Raw genomic sequence first — 22,832 nt, forward strand, 5'->3', positions numbered from 1 at the left:
TTCTTCAGGTATGAGTTTTGTCATGCAATGCCCAAACAGTGCAAGTCAGGTGGTTTTTCTTGTCATTCTTCAATATAACTTATAAACACTGGATCGTTCTTCAGGCCCCACAAGAGCAGTACATTACACAGGACTAAACATGCTAAAAACATGCTAACGACTGCTACGCTTCCTTTCTGGCCACCTGACTTGGTCAGCTGTATCAGACTCAGACTGTGGTTTCAGGGCTGTGGACCTGATGGTACTGAAGCATGAATTACTGTCATATTTTCCTAATTCCAGCAGTTTCTGCTGGTCAGAGACATGAGCATATGGGATGTATATATAAGAAAAATGACCTTAGCGAAGATGAAGTTGGCTTCTTATTCAAAATTCCCGATCCACCTTAAATAGTGCAGCAGTTGGGCACCTGCGCAGGTGCCAGAATGTAACTGCTGCTCTGTTTAAGGTGGAATGGAAAATTCAAACAAAAAACTGTTGAATAAGGAGCGCCTTCTAGAAATTAAACAACACTTAGCACCATTTTTGCCAGGCCTAGTGGTAGAAAGCAATACTTACATAGTTTATTTATATACTGTCCAGTTTTGTTTGGACTATTTCACAAATTAGAGATATTTCAGATTTACTTTGGTGGTTAAAAATAGTTATTATTAAAAAATTGAGGGACATCCAAGAATAATAGGCCATTGTTAACCTACAAAACTAGGTTTACTTCAGCATGTTTATTCTCTCTTATGCTCTCTTGAGCGGTTTTATTTTAAAATACATCTGACGTGATGTATACTGAAACTACATAATTTTAATTATGCCGTGCTATGAACCAGTTAATATATTTAATATTTCTAATTTTCAAATTGTTGTAAGAGCATTAGAAGATTATTGAACTTACTTCTATTAGAAGTCTGCTATTTCATCAAACCTGACAAAATATTGGGTTTTGGGCCAGTTAGGGCTGATTTTTGTGAAACACTTTTGAAAAATCTTACAATATTAATCTCATAATGAGAAATATCAGATATTACAACTCTATTCAAGATATTTTCACTTGCAAAGATGTCATTTTTTGCAGTGTACTGGCATTTGAATGAAAAAACAGGGCATCACTCAACATTCTTCCATGAGAACTCCCATGACCAGTCTACTTCTCTAACCCACAGTGTGATTCATTTGGGTGAAACGTATTGTGGATCGCTGGGCAGCTAGAATAAGGATAGAATTCCTTACTAAAATGCAAAAGGCTTGAAAGTGTTAATGTTTTCTTTAGCTTGTTAAGTGCCCATAGTTGAGAGGAGAGCAGCATGTATGATGCCTTTTTGTTCGGAATAACAAAATACTTCATAGTCTGTTACATCTGACTAGCCTGTAAAAATTTGTTTGTTTTATAAATATCGATAAGACAATAAACGTTATTCATAATATCAATGAGAAGTAAAAGCAAAATGCCAACTGTAAATTAGACAAACTAGAACAACTCTTGTTACAAACTTACTGTTACAGTCACATATATACAAATAACAGTTATAATCAGAGGTTATGACAACCTTATGACATGAGTAATGCCATCTTCTAGTCAAAAACACACAAATACCGGTACAAAAATATATAATACAAAAAGTGTTCTCCTCTTACAAAACATTGACATCAAACCTAGCTCTCCTATAGAATGTGCAAATGCAGGCAACAGAACATGTCCTTTGCTACCAAGTCAAATATGTGGAGAGAGCATTTGTAAAAAGCCTTTCTGGCTTCAACTGTCCAACATGGTAATTAAACACTGCATCCTCAGCTCTCTGGCCAGCCAGTGAGGCAACATGACATTATGGCCAAGTTGGATGACTGTCATGTACAGGGTCCTGAGTCAGGCGGGATGCTTTTGGAACAGTACAAGGCGTTTAAGTGTTTAAATCCTAAGCTCAGCCTCTTCACTGTGCTCAACAGAGTGTTCAGTCGTGCTGATAATGGAGGCAGATGGGCCTTGGCTGACCCCAAAAGGGGAGATGGCTGGGGAACGGGCAGCAAGTGGGGAGAGGGAAGGAGAGAAACTGGGAGACATGGCTATTGAGGAGACAGAGCCATCGTGGCTGATGGGAGATCGTTTTAAAGAGGATAGGTGGGGAAGAGTTCGTCCAACAGCAGGTTTTGGAAGTACAGTTTTAGCTCCAGGGTGAGCTACAGAGGTTATAAGAGGAGGGGGGTCAATTCTAGGTTTGGGATCGGCCTTCAGTTTGGGCTGAAAAGGCCGGCGCGTGTTAACTGGGGCGTTCTCGTCCTTTAACCGGGCGATTTCTGTAAATACGTTCGCCAGCGGCTGGAACTGAGGGCACCAGTTAAGGAGGTAGTCCCAGTTGTAGCTGCCCCTCAGTTCCTCATCGCTAGCCACGATTGCGGTCAGAGAGCCATCCACCATAGGTTTCCCATCCTCTGGGAAAGTGTAGTCTTTAGACTGTGAGATATTAAGCCCTCTTCCTACCCCAAGATATCCACCACCTTCATCTCGGTACACTGGGGTCTGGCCTGCCAAGAGAGTCCCACTCAAGCTTCCCATCTTCTTTCCTTTAAACCACTGGTTCATCTCTATTCCAGGTTCGCCAGAGATGTCAGAGAGCTGGTCAGCATCTTGCTGGATCCCAGAGTCAGGTCCACGGGCAGCTATGTGCTCCTGCATGGAGGAGGAAATGCTGGAGACACGTGGATATTCGTTGATCATGCGGATCTCATCATCCTCTGCCGCCTCTGCCTCAGCTGAGCCTCGTCCACTGGAATGGGAAGGGTCCAGTGATCCCCCTCGAGTGTAGGGCCCTCCTCCACCCCCACTCTGGTCTGCAGCATATCCAGGAAGAGTTTGGTGATAGAGTTTCTCACTTCCATGAACTTTGGGCTCATCAAGAGTCTCCAGTACCGTGCCAGAGGTCACGATTCTAGCATGAGCCTCTTGGTACTTCTTCCTTCGGGATCGCAATAGGAAAAGCACGCCCCACGATTATGATCAAGACCACTATAGCTGCTAAGGAAGCAGCGATGACACTAGCCAGCAGCATATTCATGTCAGAAGTTAAACCAAAGGACGTGTGTGTGACGTCAATGGTAAGCTGGGCAGTGGCTACACGGGAGCTTTCCAACGGGCTGTGAGCTATCACTTCCAGAGTCATCTGACGAGTTTCCCGCTTAGAGCGACTTGTGTGCCGGCCATAGGCATCCATCTTCAGGGAGATGACCCCTGTGGAGATGTTGACCTCAAAGTATGGGGAACTTTCAGACAGAGTGTAAAGTACAATCCCGTCTACACCTCCATCCTCATCATTGGCAATAACTTGGCCAATGCTCTGCCCCTTCTTCGCTCCCTCAGGGACATGGAAGGCAAAGTGTGAGCTGGTGAAAACAGGGTCATACTCATCCTCCCCAGTCACATAGACCTGAACTGTAGCAGTTGCTGAGTAGTTGCCTGCATCCACTGCCACGGCAATAAAGTGAAACAAGTTCATTTTCTCAAAGTCAAAACTGTAGCGTGTTCTGACTTCGCCAGAGGTCTGATTGACCACAAATGACTCTTTGCCATTTCCTGATTTATCCATCATGTAATACCTCAGCTGGCCAAATGCACCAGCATCGTGATCAATGGCATGCAGCATAGTGACGAGGGCATTCTGAGGCCGGTTTTCACGAATGCTTGCTGTCAGCGTTTTAAGAGGAAAGAAAGGGCGATTGTCATTGATGTCCTTGACCTCTACGGTAACAGGAACAAGAGCAAAGTGGCCCTGACCATCAGAGGCTTGCACGATGAGTGTATGAGTGGAGCACCACTCACTATCCAAAGACCTCCGCAGACGAAGCGCGCCACTCGTCTGGTCCAAAAAGAAGAGTTCACTCTCATCTCCAGAGCTGATAGAGTACTGCACCTTTCCGTTAGGGGTGGAATCTGGATCCAGAGCAGACAATCGAAGTATTTCCTTACCAGTTTCTGCCCCTTCACTGAGGACAACATTGTACTCTGCCCTACTAAAGGCTGGTGCATTGTCATTGGTATCCATTACCGTGATTAAGACAGGAACACTTGAGCTTTGTTGGGGAACACCACGGTCTGAAGCCACAATAGTAAGGTTGTAGATAGATACAAGTTCAAAATCAAGCCTCTCAGCTAAGATTAGCGTTCCAACTATCTGAAATCCACGGCCCTCGATGAAGCGCACGCTGCTTTCAATCTGGAAGGCATTGCCAATGTTTCCACTTGCAATAGCAAAGTCAAATCCACAGTTGTCCCTGGAAAGGTCTCCATCAATAGCCTCTAGAGTGAGGACAGTAGATCCAGGGAGCTCATCTTCTGATACAGCAGCTCTGTACTCCGTTTGATGGAACACAGGGGCATTATCATTGACATCAGTCACCTGGACTTGCACTGTGGTGAGAGTACTCAGTGGTGGATTTCCACCATCACGAGCCTCAATTACCACCAGGAAGGACGGACGCTCAGAATCAAACTCTGCCTCCTGGTTGATAAACAGTGTACCTGCACAGAGACAAAACATTGAAACATATATGATGAAAAATCAGACATGGTTATGCCCTCAAACCATGCAAATATTTGGGTTTATAACAAACAAATAATAAGTACTTACCATTGCTTGAGTCAATGTAGAACATGTCTCTTGTTGACACGACTCTATATGTAACCTTGCCATTCTCCCCAGAGTCCCGGTCTGTAGCAGTCACAGTGATAACAGAACTACCAGCCGGAGAGTGCTCAGCAAGTGTCGCCTAAAAAGAAAACACAGATTTCTGATTGTTTAAAATGCCACAGACAAAATTTGGAATCTAAATCTACATATTGTGGCAGCTGCCCTTGTGAGAGAAGAAGAGAAGGGTCTGACTGCAGAGCTGCAGAGCTGTAGATTTATACCCGCAGTTTCACTCCAGCGGTTTCAGGCCAGTGGAACACATGCGCAGTAGAATAGTGCGATGGTGCCATGGAAAAGTTCTAATAGGAAAGTTGAGCGTTACAAGTGTTCCCATTCATATTTCAATCAGTTGCCATTCTCCTCATTTATAACATCTCTGATGTAAACAGTGACTGTTTGTGCTGGTTGTATGTGTCACCACGCATATTACCATTCAGGAAGGGAAGGAATATTGCCAGTACACGTCAACCAATGGTAACCGGTTAAACCACAGGCCAAAACACATTACAAAATCATCAGAAACCAAAAGAAACACTTAATGGTTTTATGTGGATTTTTCTCGGCAGGGATACGTTCAAACCAAAGTGTTTGTTTTAGCCTAAAGCTTAAAATATACCATTAACCCAATGCAAATTTATCAACATTTTTTGGAAACCCACATAAAACAACTGAAATGTTGATTAGCCTAAAACTCGCTAAGAAAAAACAAAACAAGTGTCGGTGCATGCACTGAATGCCATTGGCTTGAACCTGCTGGAGTGAAACTGCTGGCATGAAACAGTGGCTCTGCGGCTCTGCAGACAGATATTATTGGACTAGAAGCCTGGTTATACAGATTTCTATTTGAAGAGGCACATGAGAAACGCACGCCCCCTGTAAAAGGGACAATTCACATTGAATATTGTTGTTGTTCCTAGTTTGAACTGTGCATATGTGTTTTATGTTGTGGGTATGGGTTTAGCTACACTGGGTTAGTGCTTGCTTAAAGTTTAGGGCTAGGAGTGACCTGCTTTCATTTCAGTTGTTACTATAGGGGCTTTTTCTGCCCTGTTTGTCAATAAAGAGCATTAATGAGCAGAAATTACGGCTGTACCCGACTTCTCTTCTGATCAGCACTGCAATATATTTGCAAGTTTAGATTATGTCTTTAACTCTATCAAACTATTCTGAGAATTTGGCAATAGCCAATTAAACACTTTCTGTGTGGTGCCATATTTTCTATCACTATATAAAAGATGCACAAGGCTTCCTTTACTGTTGCACTGTATTTTTACTTAACTGTATTTTTATATTTTTATATTAAGTGTTTTAACACTTCATTGTAGATCTATTTAATCTTTTGCGTTTTTTGGCTGAAATTTTCAGCCTTTTTTTCTCTTTTAGCTGAAAACTGAAAATGCATTTTCAACCATTTTCACCGGCTGAAATTTCAGTGTTTCCCTATATTGAGTTTTTGTGACCCTCTAATTGTAATTTCTCCCATTAGCCATACCTGGTAAAGGTCCTGAGTGAAGACTGGGGCATTATCATTTACATCCTCCACCAGAACCGTCAAATTGGCTTCACTCCGGTGCATGGAGTCAGATGTGCTGATGGTCACAGTGTACCACGTCCTCTTCTCATAGTCCAACTGACCGGTCAGAGAGACTCCACCTCCGTAGCGGTGTATTCCAAATTTCCCCTGTGAGTCTGAGTCCAGGTGCAGAGAGTAAAAGAGGGCGGGACCAGAGTCCACATCATTCCCCGTCACCTGGGTGATCACTGTCCCAATCAGTGTGTCTGAAAGAAACCAAACACCCTTTAGATCTGAAAACTGAATTATCATGAGGTCACTTAAAATAATAGAGATTTTACATGAGTATTACAGCTTTCCACCCTTGGGCCGTCATGTCTTTGTGTTTGCTTTTAATTTTCACAATCCTAGGAAAAATATGATACTACATCCTTCTGACAGGATGTGATCACTGAAAGCTTTGGGGTAGAGGCGGTAATTGTAATTGAGTTGATCTTTCAGCACTGTTAGCCTGGCTGTTTGCCCACCGCAGACTAGTGCGGCTAGAGTTCATTGATAACATCAGTGGTATTGAGTTCACCCAGCAGTCAACTCACTCTCAGGGACGCGCACTTCGCGAGGGATTGGGATGGTAGGCCGGTTGTCGTTCAGATCCACTATGATAACGGTGAGAGTGGCAGAGCCTGCTAATCGAGGGCTGCCCCTGTCCGTCGCCATGACAACCAGCCTGAGAACACAAATAAACAACATTAAAAACACGGGCAATTTATGAGGAGACCAGTTCCGCCACAATCATCAGGATGTACAGGTCGGAAATGAACTAATACTTAGTCTCCGTCCAGATTTCTCTGTCCATGATAGCGGCGGTGGAGATGCTGCCCGTGAGAGGGTCAATCTTGAACAGGCCACTCATGGACGACGACCTGATGGAGTAGGTCACCTGGCCGTTCTGACCCTGGTCAAGGTCGTCCGCCAGCACCTGAGGAAATTACCGGTCAAATTTGGAATGAAAATACAGGCGGATTCGCAACAGCTGCTGCAATGTAACTTGAAACTCTGAGCAATATTGGGCTTGGAACGTTCCTTTTTTTAAGGAAGAAAAAATAGAGGGAAATGGTTATGGCTGTGCGGAACAGCTGAGACTATATTTTAATCACGGGTAATGAAAACAATGAAGGGAAAGCCACAGAAACTGTGCAGGCCTGTGTTGAAACTGTTCAGATCTCTTCTATTAAAGGGCATGAGGGGCTTTAGTCCACAACTTCACACTTTTTCAAAAGTCAACTATTATGAAAACATGGGGGGCAAGCTACTGCACCTGAATGATGGGGAAATCGTATCCCTGGGCCTCACGAACATAAGCAACGTAATTGTGGAGCTGGAAGCGTGGCAAGTTGTCATTGACATCTTGCAGGATCAGGTTAACTGCCATGAAAGAACTGGAGGATGCAGTTTCAGCCTTGACCACTAGGCGGAGTCGAGGGGTCTCTTCAAAATCCAGCCCCTTGGAGCTCTCCACCCAGATTTCACCTGAAGAGACATACAAATAAATAACTGCCGAAGTAACAGTGACTGGTATCAGCTGTGTTAATCTATGTTATATAACTGGACAGGCTTTCTCTGGGAAGCTCACTTTATTCAGAACACCTGCAAAATGCTTTGTAAACAGAAGCTACACTCTTACCTGTAGTGGGGCTAATGCTGAAAGACTGTAGCTTGTTGCCACTGAAGATGCTATAGGTGATTCCACTGCGGGAGCCATCAGGATACTGTGCCTGGATCTGCACCACTGCAGTGCCTAAAAGAACCATGAGACAGGTAGTTTGTCACACTACTGGTAGATGTATAGTATTGTGCAAAAGTCCAAGATCACCCTTAATTTATATAATTTCCAGTAAGTACAAGTTTCTCTTTTTTTCATTAGATATTTCTGAGGAGATCAGATATAAGACAATCGACCTGCATAAGGAAGGGGGGAAGTTAGAGGAAAATAAGTGAAAAAACAGAACTTTCCAAAACTGGAGTCTATAAAAGATACAGAGAAAATGAGACTGCCAACAGTGGTTCAAGACCTGGTTGTCCACCAACACTGTCCCCATCAGATAAGCAGCACTTAAAGCTTTGATCTCTGAGAGAGAGGAGAAAATTAAGCTCTACTCTTGATTCAGACCTGAAAAAATCCACAGGTGTTTCTGTCCATCCTTCCAATGTGAGAAGACGACTCAGCGCTATGGCTGCTGGTGTTCTTAGAACAATGGACTGGTCACCTCAGAGTCCTGAGCTCAACATTAGTGAATGTGTTTGTGATTACATGGATTGTGAGAAGCAACTTCTAAGACTGAACTTGAAAGGTAAAATATCACTGTAGATTTTTTTATTGTGTGGTGACACATAAAAATCTTCAGTTTTTAGTATTATATTTCGTTGTTGAAGCTTTTGTGTAATTTTTATTAAATATTTTTGTGGCATGCGTCCTGATGATGACCACGAGAGTCGGCAGGAAGGCGGGGCTCAAACCCTGTTCAAGGAAGAAGACCCGCAAAGACAGGACCAAAGGAGAACCGCGAGTGAGTGGGGGACGATGGGCACCATCACCACCCCCGCTCTCTGGTTCGTTCACCGGGATTGAACATGAGGCAAATTGAAGTGGCCTCAGCCGCAGGACTGGAGGCACAGGGGACAGGCGCATGCCACAATATGTTTCCTGTTTTTACTGATGCTCAAACATGAATAACTTAGTTTTCTTTAATTGCTGTTTTGAATGGAAATGAAATCAATAAAGGGTGGTCTCTAACTTTTGCACAGTACTGTGGATTTCTCACAAATAGTGTGTGACTACATTTTACATACATGTTACACTTCATTTAAAACACCTATACTGTATTCACCAATTTCTCTGAAATCGAGTAACGGTATCAAATACATCTTTAATCCAATGGGAGGATCATGTGACCAGCAAATAATGAATAATTATATATTTCTGTCTTATTCTGTCTTTTGTATGTCTGTCCCAGACTGGAGATACTGTTCTATAATAAATATCACACCTATACTGCTTACATTACAACTAACGAAGCAGAGTGAGCTACACATTCCTATGACTTGAACTCAGCCTAATATGAAGATTTTCAGCTGAACCCAGTTCCTGACCTTTGGCGGCGTTTTCCTGTAGGCTGACATCCTTGGAGTTACGGCTGAAGCGGATTCCCCTGTAGCTCTGCTCCCGTATGTAGACCACTACCACTCCCAGTGAAGACTGTGGTGGGCTTCCCTGGTCCATAGCTTGCACTATCAGCGTCCTTTGGCTTTGGGTCAAACTGTGGAGCTTCTCAGTGGCCTGAATGTCCCCAGTCAGCGAATTTATGGTAAAGCCTTTAACAGGGTTGGCGAAACGATAGAACACTGAACCATTAGCCCCAAAGTCCTTGTCCTCGGCTCTCATGGTAGCCAGCACTCGATGGCTGGCGATGCTGCTGCTGGAGATGTTGATGATAAGTGGGTCTGTGATGAAGAAGGGCGCATTGTCGTTTACATCAAGGATGTGGACGGTCACCTGAGCCGAAGAGTTGTGTGGATTGCCAGCAGAGGAGTCCATAGCGTACACCTGGAAGCTGTAGGACGCGACTTTCTCCCGGTCAAGTGCAGCCGCTGTGATGATGCGACCAGTGTGCTGGTCCACAATAAACATGCCCCTGGACTCTCGGCTCAAAAAGTAGACCACCTGGCCGTTGGAGCCCTCGTCTTGGTCGGTAGCTGTGACCTCCAATACGAAAGAGCCTTCGGGGACATCCTCAGTGATCTCTACTGTGTAGCTGCTGCTGGTAAACACAGGACTGTTGTCATTTAGGTCCAGGACACTGATGTCCAGTGTGACAGTGCTGCTGAGGGCAGGGGTGCCCAGATCATGAGCCTCCACAGTGAGGGTGTACCGGGCTTTCTGCTCCCTGTCCAAAGCCCTGGAAGTGGACAGCACACCCTGATTTGCGGTCCAAGTGAAAGTCACTTGAAGGGTCGCCATCTGAGAAAAGAGAAACATGGATCAAGAGGTATTAGACAGAGATGGCATTATTTAATATGCTGATTCATTATACAAGCCAAGTTTTAATACTGATTGAAAAGTTTCAATACTGACTAAAACATGAGACTAATATGCCAGTCCAGTGCCACTTCACAAGTTTCTCATGCTTGTGTGTTCAGGATGATGAATGAAGCTGTAAATTATTCTAAAATGACTGAGAAAGCTGTATTACACAGAGTTATTAGGACAATCATGCTTATATTTAAACTCTGCAAATATTGTAGTACTACTCATTTTTTATTGTTATGTTTTGGATGGAAAAATAAGAGTTAAAATACTTGAAATGACAAAAGAAATTGTTGACCTATTAACACTTTTTTCTACGTATCTAGGTAGATGTGGCAAGCTAGATTTTGTATCGTTAGGCCTTCAGGAGCTGAACAGAAGGCCTCACACACTATATTAACTACCAGCATAATTAGGAAGTGACAGAGGAATCAACCAATCATTTACAATGAGTGGGATGAATTCTGTAGAATAAACATCTCTCTAGGCCTTCCTAAAGTCCATCACTGACTGTGAACCCGAGTGGGAGTCTAACCAGTTCCAGTTAAATGTTGGGAATGGAAAACAGCAGCAGCTATATGCCAGGACTCTTTATTGAAAGAGTCACTCTAAAACTGTTAAATATTATTAAGATTAATTAAGTGACCCTTATTAGTCCCACAATGGGGAAATTTCACCTCTGCAATCTAACCCATCCGAGCAGTGAAACACCACATACACCGTAGTGAATGCACACACACTAGAGGGCAGTGAGCACACTTGCCCAGGGCGGTGGGCAGCCCTATCCATGGCGCCCGGGGGGGTTAGGACTAAAGGGACTAAAGGGCACTTCAGTCACATACTGTCAGCTTAGGGGATCGAACCGGTGACCTTCCAGTCACAAGGCTGGTTCCCTAACCTCCAACCCACGACTGCCCCAATATATGTTAATATATGCTACAATTGCCAAACAAAACATATTGCATGTCTTTTTTTTCCAAGCTTCAAACGTCCATATTTTATCTAGAACAAAAAATGTTCATGAGCATCAGTGTTAGATTAGTGCTAACATACTATTAGAAACTCCATAGGGTGCTAGCAGAAATTAGCATTATCATAGATGTTTTGAGTTTTAAAAAGTATTGTCCAATTCTAATACTCATGGTTCACCACATGATGTTTTTTATCATTTAATAACTTCTTGTTCCCAAAATAATTGAAATGTTGAACAAAACATTTAAAAATATCTTCTGTTGTCTAGTTTATAACATTTACATAATACATCTATAGTGTATTAGCTATTACTGGATTTACATAACACACACAAAAAAAGCTTTTAACAAAACCAAGCACATGCACTGTCAATTCCCACGGGCATACACATACCACAAAGCTTTACAACCCCAACAATGCTTATAAACATACTATCACTGCACTAAAGCTTGCGCTAACTGGCCAGTAGCTCTTACCTGTGATTTTGTATTGCACCAGCCCACTGTCACCTGAGTCCAGGTCGGTTGCTCTTAGGGTGAACAGGGTCACTGGCTCCAGGTTCTCAGGCACCTCCAGGCTGTAATACACCCTCCCAAAGCCTGGCCTGTTGTCATTCTCGTCCAGCACCGTGATACGCACTGTGGCCTTGGCAAAATTAGGTGGAAAACCACCATCTTTTGCATAAACTGTTTAAAAGGCAGAGGGTAACAGAAGGTTTTTTTTCCCATCATATGAAAGAAATAGATACCAGCACTACCATTTCCTGCAGCAGCTCATGTCAGTGCTGTTATGACATTAAATTGGCACTGTTGAACACATTTGTATTTATAAACTAAGCAATTACATGCTCGCTTGGCAGCTGGTAAGAGAAGAGCCAGATTTCTTTTTCTCATACATATTACAACAAGCAAGCTATTTGCTGTTGGCATGAGTACCTGTCACAGTGTAATCCTCCTGGGCTTCCCTGTCCAGGGCTTTGGTGGTTACTATAACACCTGTCACTGGATGGATGCTGAAGTCGTCCGCTGTCATGCCACCATATGTCACAGCACCATTGCTCCCTATGGAAAATCACACTTATGTAATTCATACAGGACTTGCACTATCCTTGTCCTTCACTGCTAACTCTACACGGTATCTATACAAAATTAGCCACATCTGTAACAGGACGAAAATAGCCATCACTCTCTCACTCTCATTGTGTACACAATGCACAATTGGCTTTTCTCACGGAACGGGTAAACACATGCGGTGTGCTCGCTTTTTTATTTGTTTGTAGTTTATTTTGCTGTCTAAGCAGTTGGCTGTGGCGGCCCTCCCCCTGCTGTTTGGATGCCAGATTGCGTGCTAACGGCGAACAGTCTGGCATAGCATCACCTGTTTTCCCCACTAATTGCTCCTGGGGAGTCAGTTTATAATCCTTCTGTTTTATGTGCTCCTGAGTAAGGCCAGGAGAATGTGGCCCTCCCCGAGAACCACCAGCAATTAAAACCACTCGTGTTCATGATGTGTTTAGCTTGAGCAAGCACGACAAGGATGCAGGAGGAAAATGACACTCATAAACAAACATGCTTATCTTTAATTTAATGGCTTGATGGAGGTACAATGAACCTCCAAGGTGGAGAGAAAGACAGAGAGTAGCTGAGCACAGTACTTTAACAGAAAGTGCAGGATAAGTCAGTGTGGGAATGGAAAAATATACAGTACTGTGCAAATATCCACCTATTCATTTAACTCCCAGTAAATGCAAGTTAATAACGCTTTATTATCTGAAAAAGACTCCCTAAAACTGCTACATATAAAGTTAAATATATGTTAACATCTGTTGCAACTGTCAACTGTCAAACAAAACATACAGCATGTCTTTTACAAGCTTCAATGTTAGGCTTCAGGTATAGCATACGTCTCACCTTGGTCCAAGTCCGAAGCTGACACAACCAGCACAGTGGCTCCTGCAGGCTGGTTTCTCAGTAACAAAGGCCTCATATATGTTCTCTTCGAAGTACGGCACTTCATCATTCACGTCAATCACCTGCACGGTCAGTAGCTGAGCGCTGGACTGTTGGGGGACACCGTGATCCTCCGCTACTATGGTCAGGTTGAACTGGGCCAGCTCCTCACGATCAATGGGCTTGAGGATAGACAAGGATCCTGTTGCAGAGAGTTATTAGCCAAGAGGTTCATAAAATATATAACAGTTTTAATAGGATTTTTGTTTTCATTAGTTTGAATAGGATTAGAGATTTCATTAGTCAATAATGTTGTTTTTTGCCACTTGTAACAAAAACATTTCTTCACTGAACACAGCCGTTTAAAGCTGGCTTCTAATTATGCGCCAGCACGCATGATGTTTACACACGCACGCACATTCACGGTTGCTGGGTCTACATTAGCTGCTTGCATGCGATTATCCCTGCCACATTCATAAAGTTAAGAGTGCCCAGGGTGAGCCAACGCCTCTCTGTGGTGAAAAAAACGAGGTGAGAAGCAAAGGCGGGAGAGTAGAACGGTGGGATGGGTGAACAAGAAGAGGAAAAACATTTCCCATGTCGAGCTCTCCCTACCTGAACGCAAATTATTTATCCACCATAACAGCCCAAACTATCTGCCCACAGTTTATGAGTTCTTTCCACAGTGAGTGCAGCGCTGGGAGGGAACAAGCAAACAAAAGCTTCAGACACGCAACAGCCCTGCCTGCCGTGCCCTGCCGAAATTAGAGCTGCCCTCCTCATCTCCGACCCCCTCCCCAAAAACCCCAGCTGAACACGAAAGCTCATTGATCTGATCTCCATTTCACGCTTTTACACAACCCACCACACCCGTTCAGCTGGGCAGCAAAGGCACGGGATCAGGGTCACTGCAGGCTGTTTTGGTTCTGGTTCTTATTTCGGCCTCTCTTCTATCTCCCTAGCACTCGGCTAACGTGCCCCTCAGCCCTTAATCTGGTTAGAATTACCAGCTCAAGCACTTGCAGCCTCTGCGACTCCTTGACAATCCCTCTCAGAGGAAAGGCAGAGCTATTGTGGGCTGCCCCCTTTAACTGGTGTAGTTTAGTGAATATTCAAATTCACACATTTTCCTACTTTACTACAGGGCAGAGTTCTTAAAGCAACATGACACCTACCTAAGACCTTCAGGACAGCTGACATAAATCTACATAAACAGTTATAAACGCTTATTGCAATAAGTGTAATTTGTTATTAAGGTAGCTTTTGCCAACTTTGATGTCAAGTTGACATAACATCTGTATCAGGCGACATGACGTTCACATGTCGCCTTAGGAGAGTTCAAGTCGAGTTTCGAGTTTTTAGTAGAGAATTTCAGTCTTGCTATTAGCTGCACCTGTCAGGTTCGACAAGGCTTTGAATAATGAGCCTTATATTGGAGAACAACCTTCAGTCTGAAGGACAGAATGAAAGTGATACATGCAATAAATACAGAGCTTAAAATTGAAGTGCAAAACAACTTGAAATAATCAGTTTATGATATGATAATGATAATAGTAATAATAACAGTCTTTATTCATATAGCTCCTTTCGTTTTGAGTCCAAAATCTCAAGGAGCTATACACTAAAAAGCTAAATTAGCTATTGCTAGTTTCACGTTTTTCCTTTAAGCACCGTATTTACTGCCTGCAGCACTCCATTCTGCCCAAAGGCTCATTATTTGAAGCTGTATCAAACTGGATGCCACTGCGAGCTGTGAGGGGAATGACATTACTGTATTTACTGCTGTTTACCTTTCCCTATTTAAGCCTCCATGCCGTGGTCACAATGACCAGCTCCAGGGCCAGAGTGAGTTGAACCTTCCCGCCGCTCTGGGCTAATACCCACATTTTGGCCCTCTCCCATTTCCAATAGGATGTGTTAGACTGGAATGTTGGTGAAGTTCTTATGTGGCATTTATTGTAGATTTAAAAAAAAGGAGGGAGAGCATTTTACATTGCGGCAGTGACTACAACTGGCGAGGTAATAACACAGTTTCACTAAAATGCCCATAATGCAAAGCCTTAAACCCCAACACACAAAATCGCACGAAAGGTTGGAAATGAAAGGTATTAGTTGTTTACTGCATTTGTGATTGGCAGACCGGATTCAATCAGTGAGATCCATACTTTTTTCCCTCTGGCTGAAATTTTGAAGACTTAAGTCCCGAGTCGTGAGTCAGTGAAGCGTGCGTCCGAGTCGAGGACTGAGTAAAGACATGCTTACAAAGTTGGATGTTATGAAATGCAATCATTTTGTATGATTTCACTGATAATCATTTCGTTCAAAGCTGTGTCATGACAAAAATCACCTGACGTAGGTGTAGATCTCAACTTTACATCAGAACTGATGAAAGCAGCCTTTGACAGACAATGGCTATTAAAATATATACATGTATGAATGTTTATAAATGTTTATGTAGGTTTATGAAAGTTTAAAACTTATGCAGTTGTGCATGAACACTGCCATAGAGCAACGTGTTACCCAATCATTTGGAAATTACAAACTTAAAAAATATGGTTCTTTAACAAAGAAAATGGCTCTGTAAAACATGAACATGCAAAGAACCATTTGCATCATGAAAGGGTTCTTCAGATTGATGGAGAATGTGCTGAAGATGGTTCTACAGCACCAGGGTTCTATATAGGGTTCCCCTATTGTTACAAGCTTGACATTGTCACAATAGAGGAACGCTTTTTGGTGCTATATAGAACCCTTTCAAAAAGGTCCTATATTAAACCATCTACAGCATATTCTCCATCAATCTGAAGAACGCTTTCACAATGCAAAGAACCTTTTAATTATGCACAGGGTTCTTCAAGTGTTCATGGTTCTATATGGAACCATTTTCTATGGAACCCTTGAAGAACCATCTTTTTAAGAGTGTACATAACAATTCTGTGTAATTTGAGGCAAGTGTGTGATTTAGACAGACAATGGCTATTGAAATGTATAAATTTAGAAATGTTTATGGATGTTTATGTTTATGTGATTAAGCGGTTCTTTTCATCATGAAAGCGTTCTTCAGATTGATGGACAATGTGCTGTAGATGGTTTTATAGCACCAGGGTTCTATATAGCATCAAAAAGGTTTCCTCTATTGTTCCCAGCTTGACGTTGTCACGATAGAAGAACCCTTTTTGGTCCTATATAGAACCATTTTCAAAAAGGTTCTATATAGAACCATCTACAGCACAGTCTAAATCAATCTGAAGAACACTTTCACCATGCAAAGAACCTTTTACTTATGCACATGGTTCTTCGAGTGTTCATGGCTCAAGTGTGTAATATCCAAAAGATTGGGTAACACATTACTGTATGGCAGTGTTCACAGGGCTACATGACACCTTCATAAGCTTTGAACTTTCATAAACCTACATAAACATTTATAAACATTCTTTTTTAAGAGTGTACATAACAATTCTGTGTAATTTGAAGCGAGCGTGTGATGATTTAGGCATGCACTTTGATGCTAATTGGTGTTGTATAAGCCCCCCTTGTTGTCTTAGCCCGTAATTCAGTGCCAATCTAAAGAAGCAAACTTCAGACACCAAATAGGTCTTAACTGATTGACTTCACTTGGGAAGGGGAAAATTCTGTAATTGTGTAATTTTTTACAAGACTAGCCCATTAATTGTGGGAAAGTTCAGCTTTTGACAAAGCTAAATCGCAGATTCTGCTGGTAGGAAAAGACCAGCAGCATGTTTGAAAAGGAGCATGGATCTAGACTCGCAGCGTTTAAACACACACGGCACACATGCTCCTGCACACGTTTGAACTGCTTCCATATTTGCGTAAAGCCTGCAGGCATGCTGGTGCTGTGCCTGGTAGAACTCACACGAGTCTTAAGGAGCCACAAAGAAAGCCTGCCAGAGGAGAGAAAGGCGCTGCGCTGCTGGGATGTCTGTCTCGGGAGGAACATGCTGTAAATAGCTACCAGAAGTGTAGGCATGATGTCTCTTGAACTCTGGGCTATATCATGAGTAGGAACACACCAGCATATGCACACATGCGTATGCACAGAAGGCTCACTCGTGCGGACAGTGAATAGCATGAGTAACACTTTTGGCACAGTGAGGGCGATTGGCTTAGAGTGCACTGAGGAGAGTGCTGAGAGGTAGAGCTGGAGTTGTGCAGGATTAGGGAGACAGAATGGCTATGAACATGCTGAGAATGGAGAGCACTGGACAGACACAAACTCAGCAGGGACCTCTACTGGAACTCCAGGGGCTGGACATTTGGTATGAATGAGAAACAGTTTCAAAGCATGCTGTTTTACAGTTATAGAGCACTGAAGGCTTCTTCAGTAACGCTTTCCTTGAACCCTGCTTCATAGCACTGACACGTTGTTCTGTGCTTCACTGAACTCACTAGGACAATTTACTATGCCAGTCTGGGAGCAACACAGCATCTTCAGTAGAGCTGCACTGCCTCGGGCAGTGGCTTGCCCAAAGGCACAACCAGGTATACTCAGTTAGCGGTGTTGTAGTACTGAAGTTCAGTCTCACAAAGACAGAAAACTAATGGTCTCGGTCTTGTCTCGGCCTCCACTTCATTTTGACTTGGTCTTGTCTTGGTCTCGGGGTAAGGTTGAATTGAAATTTTTCTCAAAACCAGCCAACTGTGATGCCCGCCATCTGAGGTAATTGGAAAATGGAGATTTTTTTCCCTACCATTCAACAAAATGTTTAAACAGAATAACATAATAAATCAGTCCTTCCTCTACATGTTTAAATTACCATGCCAGGTGAGGATCTAATTCATCCTTTCCATGATGACTTTACTGGGTATTACTCATTTGCTGATGTTCATTAGTTCCAAAATTCAAACAACCCCTGAAGGCAGATCAGAATGTTATTATTATGTTTTCATTTAATAATAAAAATAAAAAATGCTCTTTGGTTAATAAACAGTTGACTTTAGGTGGTGATTCTGAAGAACTTTTAGAAGATGGATTATTTCTAAAAGTCTTTACTTGGATTTGATGTGTCCAGGGTCAAATCCCAGAGTCCTGGGATTTGAACCCACATCCTTTCGGTAGCTGGCTCACACTTCCTACCATTATTGTGGCCAATGTCATATTCTGTCTTGAACTGTCATGATACATTTTCTTCAGTCATGTTATCAATACCATTAACTGTGTTTATAACGTTCAACATGGCGGAAGAGCAGAAACTGGTCTGCAGAGGAGACAAAGTTTATGCTCTGATCTTTAAAAGACGGCGGTGGGACAGACGTCCAGCTTATGTGTCTCAGAACACGACGTCTTCCTCTCGGCCTTCTTCAATAAGCACATGTGAAGTACGTTTTCCTGAGTCTGACATAATTTTAAAGTAATTAAAACACAAGCATTGCTCACTGCTGCTTGTCTCACTCTGACTGGACTCATGTGATGCTGGTTGTCATGGTAACGTCCACACTAAGTGGTACTCTACATATGCACATAATTTTGGATTGGATTACTTATAATGTGCATGTAAACAGATTTTCCATCAGATTGTTGAGTAGAGTGAACATAAACACCTCATTCTTAATCTGTAATTGGAATGTATTCAATCAGATTAGCAGAAATCTGCATGTAAACACAGCCATTGTTATGTAGCAGGGTTCAGGTAAAGCATACCTGTGTTTACACTGCCTTCTTCTTTTTGTCCTTAACCAGATTAATTTGATATTTTGTTTAACGTATGAATTTGAGAGTCCAAATTAGCAGAGCATCTGGGGATACACAATGAGGCTTAGATCATTGCAAAATTAAATTATTATTGTTAAATTAATTCTTATGATGCTCAATCAACCATGCATGGTTAAAGTAGACTCAAACAAACAAGAGTTAGTCCAACACTGCTGGTGTTTACTGTGTTACTAATGATTTAACCGGTTGAACCCTAGGCTTATTACACAGTTATACATCAACTGCTACAAAGTATGTTGTAAATTATGTGTGTGAGGAACTGAAGTGTAAGGCCATCAGAGTTCACTGCAAGTAATTACGTTCAGCCTATATCATGCCAGATGCAGTTGGATGTTTAATCACATCTTACCAGTGTTTGGGTTGAGGCTGAACTTTCCCTCTGCGTTTCCGCCCTGTATGCGGTAAGACACACGGCCGTTCTCACCCTGGTCCAGGTCCTGAGCCATGACGTACAGCAGAACGAAGCCCACTGGTTGGTCTTCCATAACACTCACTGCAGAAGGTGAGGTGAACACAGGGGCGTTGTCATTCACGTCTGTAACAAAAATTCGGGCAGTGACTGTCCCGCGGCGCCGCTGACTCTCATCCAGGGCTGAATCAGTGGCCTGGACCACTAGCAGGAGGGATGAGGTGCTCTCATGGTCCAAAAACTGGCCCAGGGTCATGACTCCAGTGCTGGGGTCCAGCAACAGAAGGTCTGGACTGCTGGGCCACTGCTGGATGATTGAATAGCTGATTTCACTATTGGGACCACTCCCATCTTTGTCAGTAGCCTGGAAGGTATAGAGAGAAGATCCAGGCTCCATGCTCTCAGGCACCACAATGGTGATGGGATCTTCAGGAAACTGGGGTGAATGGTCATTGCTGTCCTGAACATCGATCTCCAAGGTGACGAAATGGCTTCTGGGCAGTGGTGTGGAGAAATTGTCCACTTCAATTTGGAGAGTGTAGCGTGGAGCCCTCTCAAAGTCCAACTCGCGGGCCAGATACACATCCCCCATCTGCCGGTCCACTACAAAGGTCCCATCTTGATCTGTACCCCCAACCACAGTGTAAGTGACCAAGCCTTCAGGGACAGTCTGAATGTCAGGTGCCCGAACACTTCCTATGCTAGAGCCGGGCTTAGCTCCCTCCATTGGGTTCAAGGTGATGGACACCAAATTGGTTGTGGATGACGACTTGGTGGAGCTGAGAACCTGCCGGCACAAACAGATAAGACATTTTTTCTCTATGATGTTAGATGTGAAGAACCTCATGAACTGACTGACTCACTGACTGATTGATTCACTGACTCACCCACTGACTCACTCATGTTTATCTGGCACAAGTGGGAGCTATTAATATTTGTGGGGAGGAAAATGGCAAGAAATGGCAAGAAACTACTCCAGCAGGATCTCACAAATGAATATATTGCTGCTGTCGGAAGAAAACCTAGTATCTCCATTTTTGTCTTTTTCAGTTTTTGACATAATTTGAAAAAGCCTGTTCCCCTTTACATTGTATGCAAATTTCATGAAGAATGGACTAAAACAAACAGCTCAAAATGATGTGGAAAAACATCTGGTTCCATTGACTTACATTAAAAGTAAAGTATGTTTCTTCCTTCTGCTGTAAAGTTAACATTTTGGAGATACAAGATTTTCTTCTGACAACAGCGATATGTTTGCAGACACAAACTGTATGTATATGAAGTCAAATAAATGCTAAACATAAGTACACAAATGCAAGATACACTCAATGCTGCGACCACTGAGCACAGCAACTCTTAACTAATACTGAAAATGTTCACTCGATCGGAGGTGCCATGTAAGAGTGAGGCTGAACGTCTACACTTTGTGTCCTTGTTCTGTATTATGTGAAAGGATCTGCAAAGTTCTGTTCTATTGTGTAGTTTGAGGCCCAAATGCCAATGGAATCTCACAAAGCAGAACCATATTGCAGGCCACATTTTTCTCGTCTTTTCACTGAGAATGAAAAACAAAACTTTTTGGCCATTTTTGCAGGCTCAAACAACAAGCCTGCTGGCGTTAATCATAGTTAATCAGATGGCTCAGTGACTGCCAGGAAAAATAATGCTGGATTAAAGTAAATATAATCAGAATAGGAAATTGTTAGAACATTCGAATTCTGAAAAAGGGCATATTCTTTAAAAAAAAAAAAGAAAAAAGGACAACTTCTACGGCGCTCTTGATGACCAATCAAATAGACTTCAAAGCAAAGGCGCCCTGAAGCCTGATGTGAAAGCCGCACGTTTTGCCTTCAACAGATGACACAATGTTTTGGTAGTTAGGAGAATGAACAAAAAGAGAGAGAGAGGGAGCGAGAGACAGACATATAGGCGTATAGAGCCAGACAGGCTGAAGGAATGACACACATAAGACCAGACGGGTGGACAGATGGGCGGACGCAAGAACGGATAGACAAACAAGCATGCAGACAGAGAGAGGATGTGGGACTTGTTTGAGTTTGGGTCTGGGGCTTATTGCGGCCAATAAATCAAAAGTGAATTGTTCAGAAATGTGTCACTTTGCGCTTTGTAAGATGGATGGGCTTGGACAGGAAGTATGGGACAAGCTGTTTGTGTATGGCAATGTGCTTTAGCCAGCAACACAGGTGCTCATAAATGAACCATTTATTGCCGCCATGGTTCATTCCCCACAGACACCAGTACCTACACTACCATGGCAGTTAAAAGACTCACTTTGAGCCAAGGCTTCTCATGAAACCTAATATGACAGTGGACTAATTAATTCCATATTAAGTGATGAATTAAATGTCAGGCATTGTTCCAATGTAAAATGAACATGAGGTCACTTCCTTCCAGCTCAGCTGTTTCTGGAACGAGCAGCAGCTTTCTAAAATGATGACATCGGAAAGGCCAGACTTAACAAACTAGGGGCAAAACAGCTCACTTTAATCCAATCACATATCAATTATGGGCCTCTGTCTTTGTTTTGGAAGCTTGAGGGGAAAATGAAGTGATTAAAAATGTGCAATGAATTTTCCCAGCATTCGCAAAAGGAAATTTACTACTGTTGCTGTCTACTGAGCCTGTTTGAGTTCAGCTGGGTCATAAATTATTATCTTCATTAAGGGTCTCGGAGAGATTTTGTTAGTCAGAAAAGCTACTGAACTCTTCTGAAACAGAGCCACGTTTGACCTGAAAAGGAGAAGAGCACAGTTGGCACCTGAAGGGATTCGCTCCCTCTCCTCAAACGCTTTGCAAAATAATAATACTCTCTGCTGCAGACAACAGCTGCCAAAAGAGAAGAGGCTCTTGAGAGTCAGCCGCTGGTAAGAAACATCTTTCTGAGCACCTAAAATTAGCCAGCTGAGAGTCTTTTTTCCCGGCAATGGCTTAGAGCAGGATAATTTCATCCAATAAATTCCTGGACCGAGAGAGCAGCATTAAAGCTGCTCTTGAGTATTTGGTACATGAGAATGTGTGAATCAGGCAGATGAATCACAGCAAGTAGATACACAGGGTATACATAGACTACATCAGGGGTGAACTGTGACTATAAGAGCTAGGCCTTCAGTTCAGACCACAACATCAATATTAGCTCAAAATGAGTTTAAAAACCACCAAACACCTTTAGAATGATGGTCATTTCTGCTATGGGATTCTAGCATTATTTTAGTGCTAAGCTAAGTGATTCACATGAACATTTTAGGGCCATTCTAGATTTAATATGTATGTCTGAAGCTTTTAAAATAATCCATGTTTTGTTTGAAGCTTTTACACTGACTCCTGTCCACACAGCTGCTGCCACTTTTTTCATTTCTAACATATAACTGGCTACCATACTCACTGTCAGTGACATATCTAGAACTTACAGAAGGCCTAGAATGACATTTGTTCTCACAGAACTAGTCACACCCATTGCAAATCAAGACTAGTTAATTCTAC

At 42.7% G+C, this 22,832-nt stretch overlaps 1 protein-coding gene across 1 annotated transcript in view; it reads right to left on the minus strand.

Annotated features, from left to right (window-relative positions):
- Positions 1-1,622: 1,622 nt before the first annotated feature.
- Positions 1,623-22,832, minus strand: part of dchs1a (dachsous cadherin-related 1a) — a 163,538-nt gene continuing 142,328 nt past the window's right edge. The window contains 15 exon segments of the mRNA XM_036565175.1: positions 1,623-2,975; positions 2,977-4,504; positions 4,614-4,752; positions 6,166-6,452; positions 6,783-6,913; positions 7,014-7,165; positions 7,505-7,716; positions 7,871-7,984; positions 9,337-10,162; positions 10,164-10,204; positions 11,719-11,928; positions 12,178-12,303; positions 13,153-13,207; positions 13,209-13,393; positions 19,272-20,118. Coding sequence (XP_036421068.1) covers positions 1,901-2,975; positions 2,977-4,504; positions 4,614-4,752; positions 6,166-6,452; positions 6,783-6,913; positions 7,014-7,165; positions 7,505-7,716; positions 7,871-7,984; positions 9,337-10,162; positions 10,164-10,204; positions 11,719-11,928; positions 12,178-12,303; positions 13,153-13,207; positions 13,209-13,393; positions 19,272-20,118 — 5,928 coding nt within the window. The 3' untranslated portion in view covers positions 1,623-1,900.

The sequence above is a fragment of the Colossoma macropomum genome, unplaced genomic scaffold (genome assembly GCF_904425465.1).
Source record: "Colossoma macropomum unplaced genomic scaffold, Colossoma_macropomum, whole genome shotgun sequence".
NCBI lineage: Eukaryota > Metazoa > Chordata > Actinopteri > Characiformes > Serrasalmidae > Colossoma > Colossoma macropomum.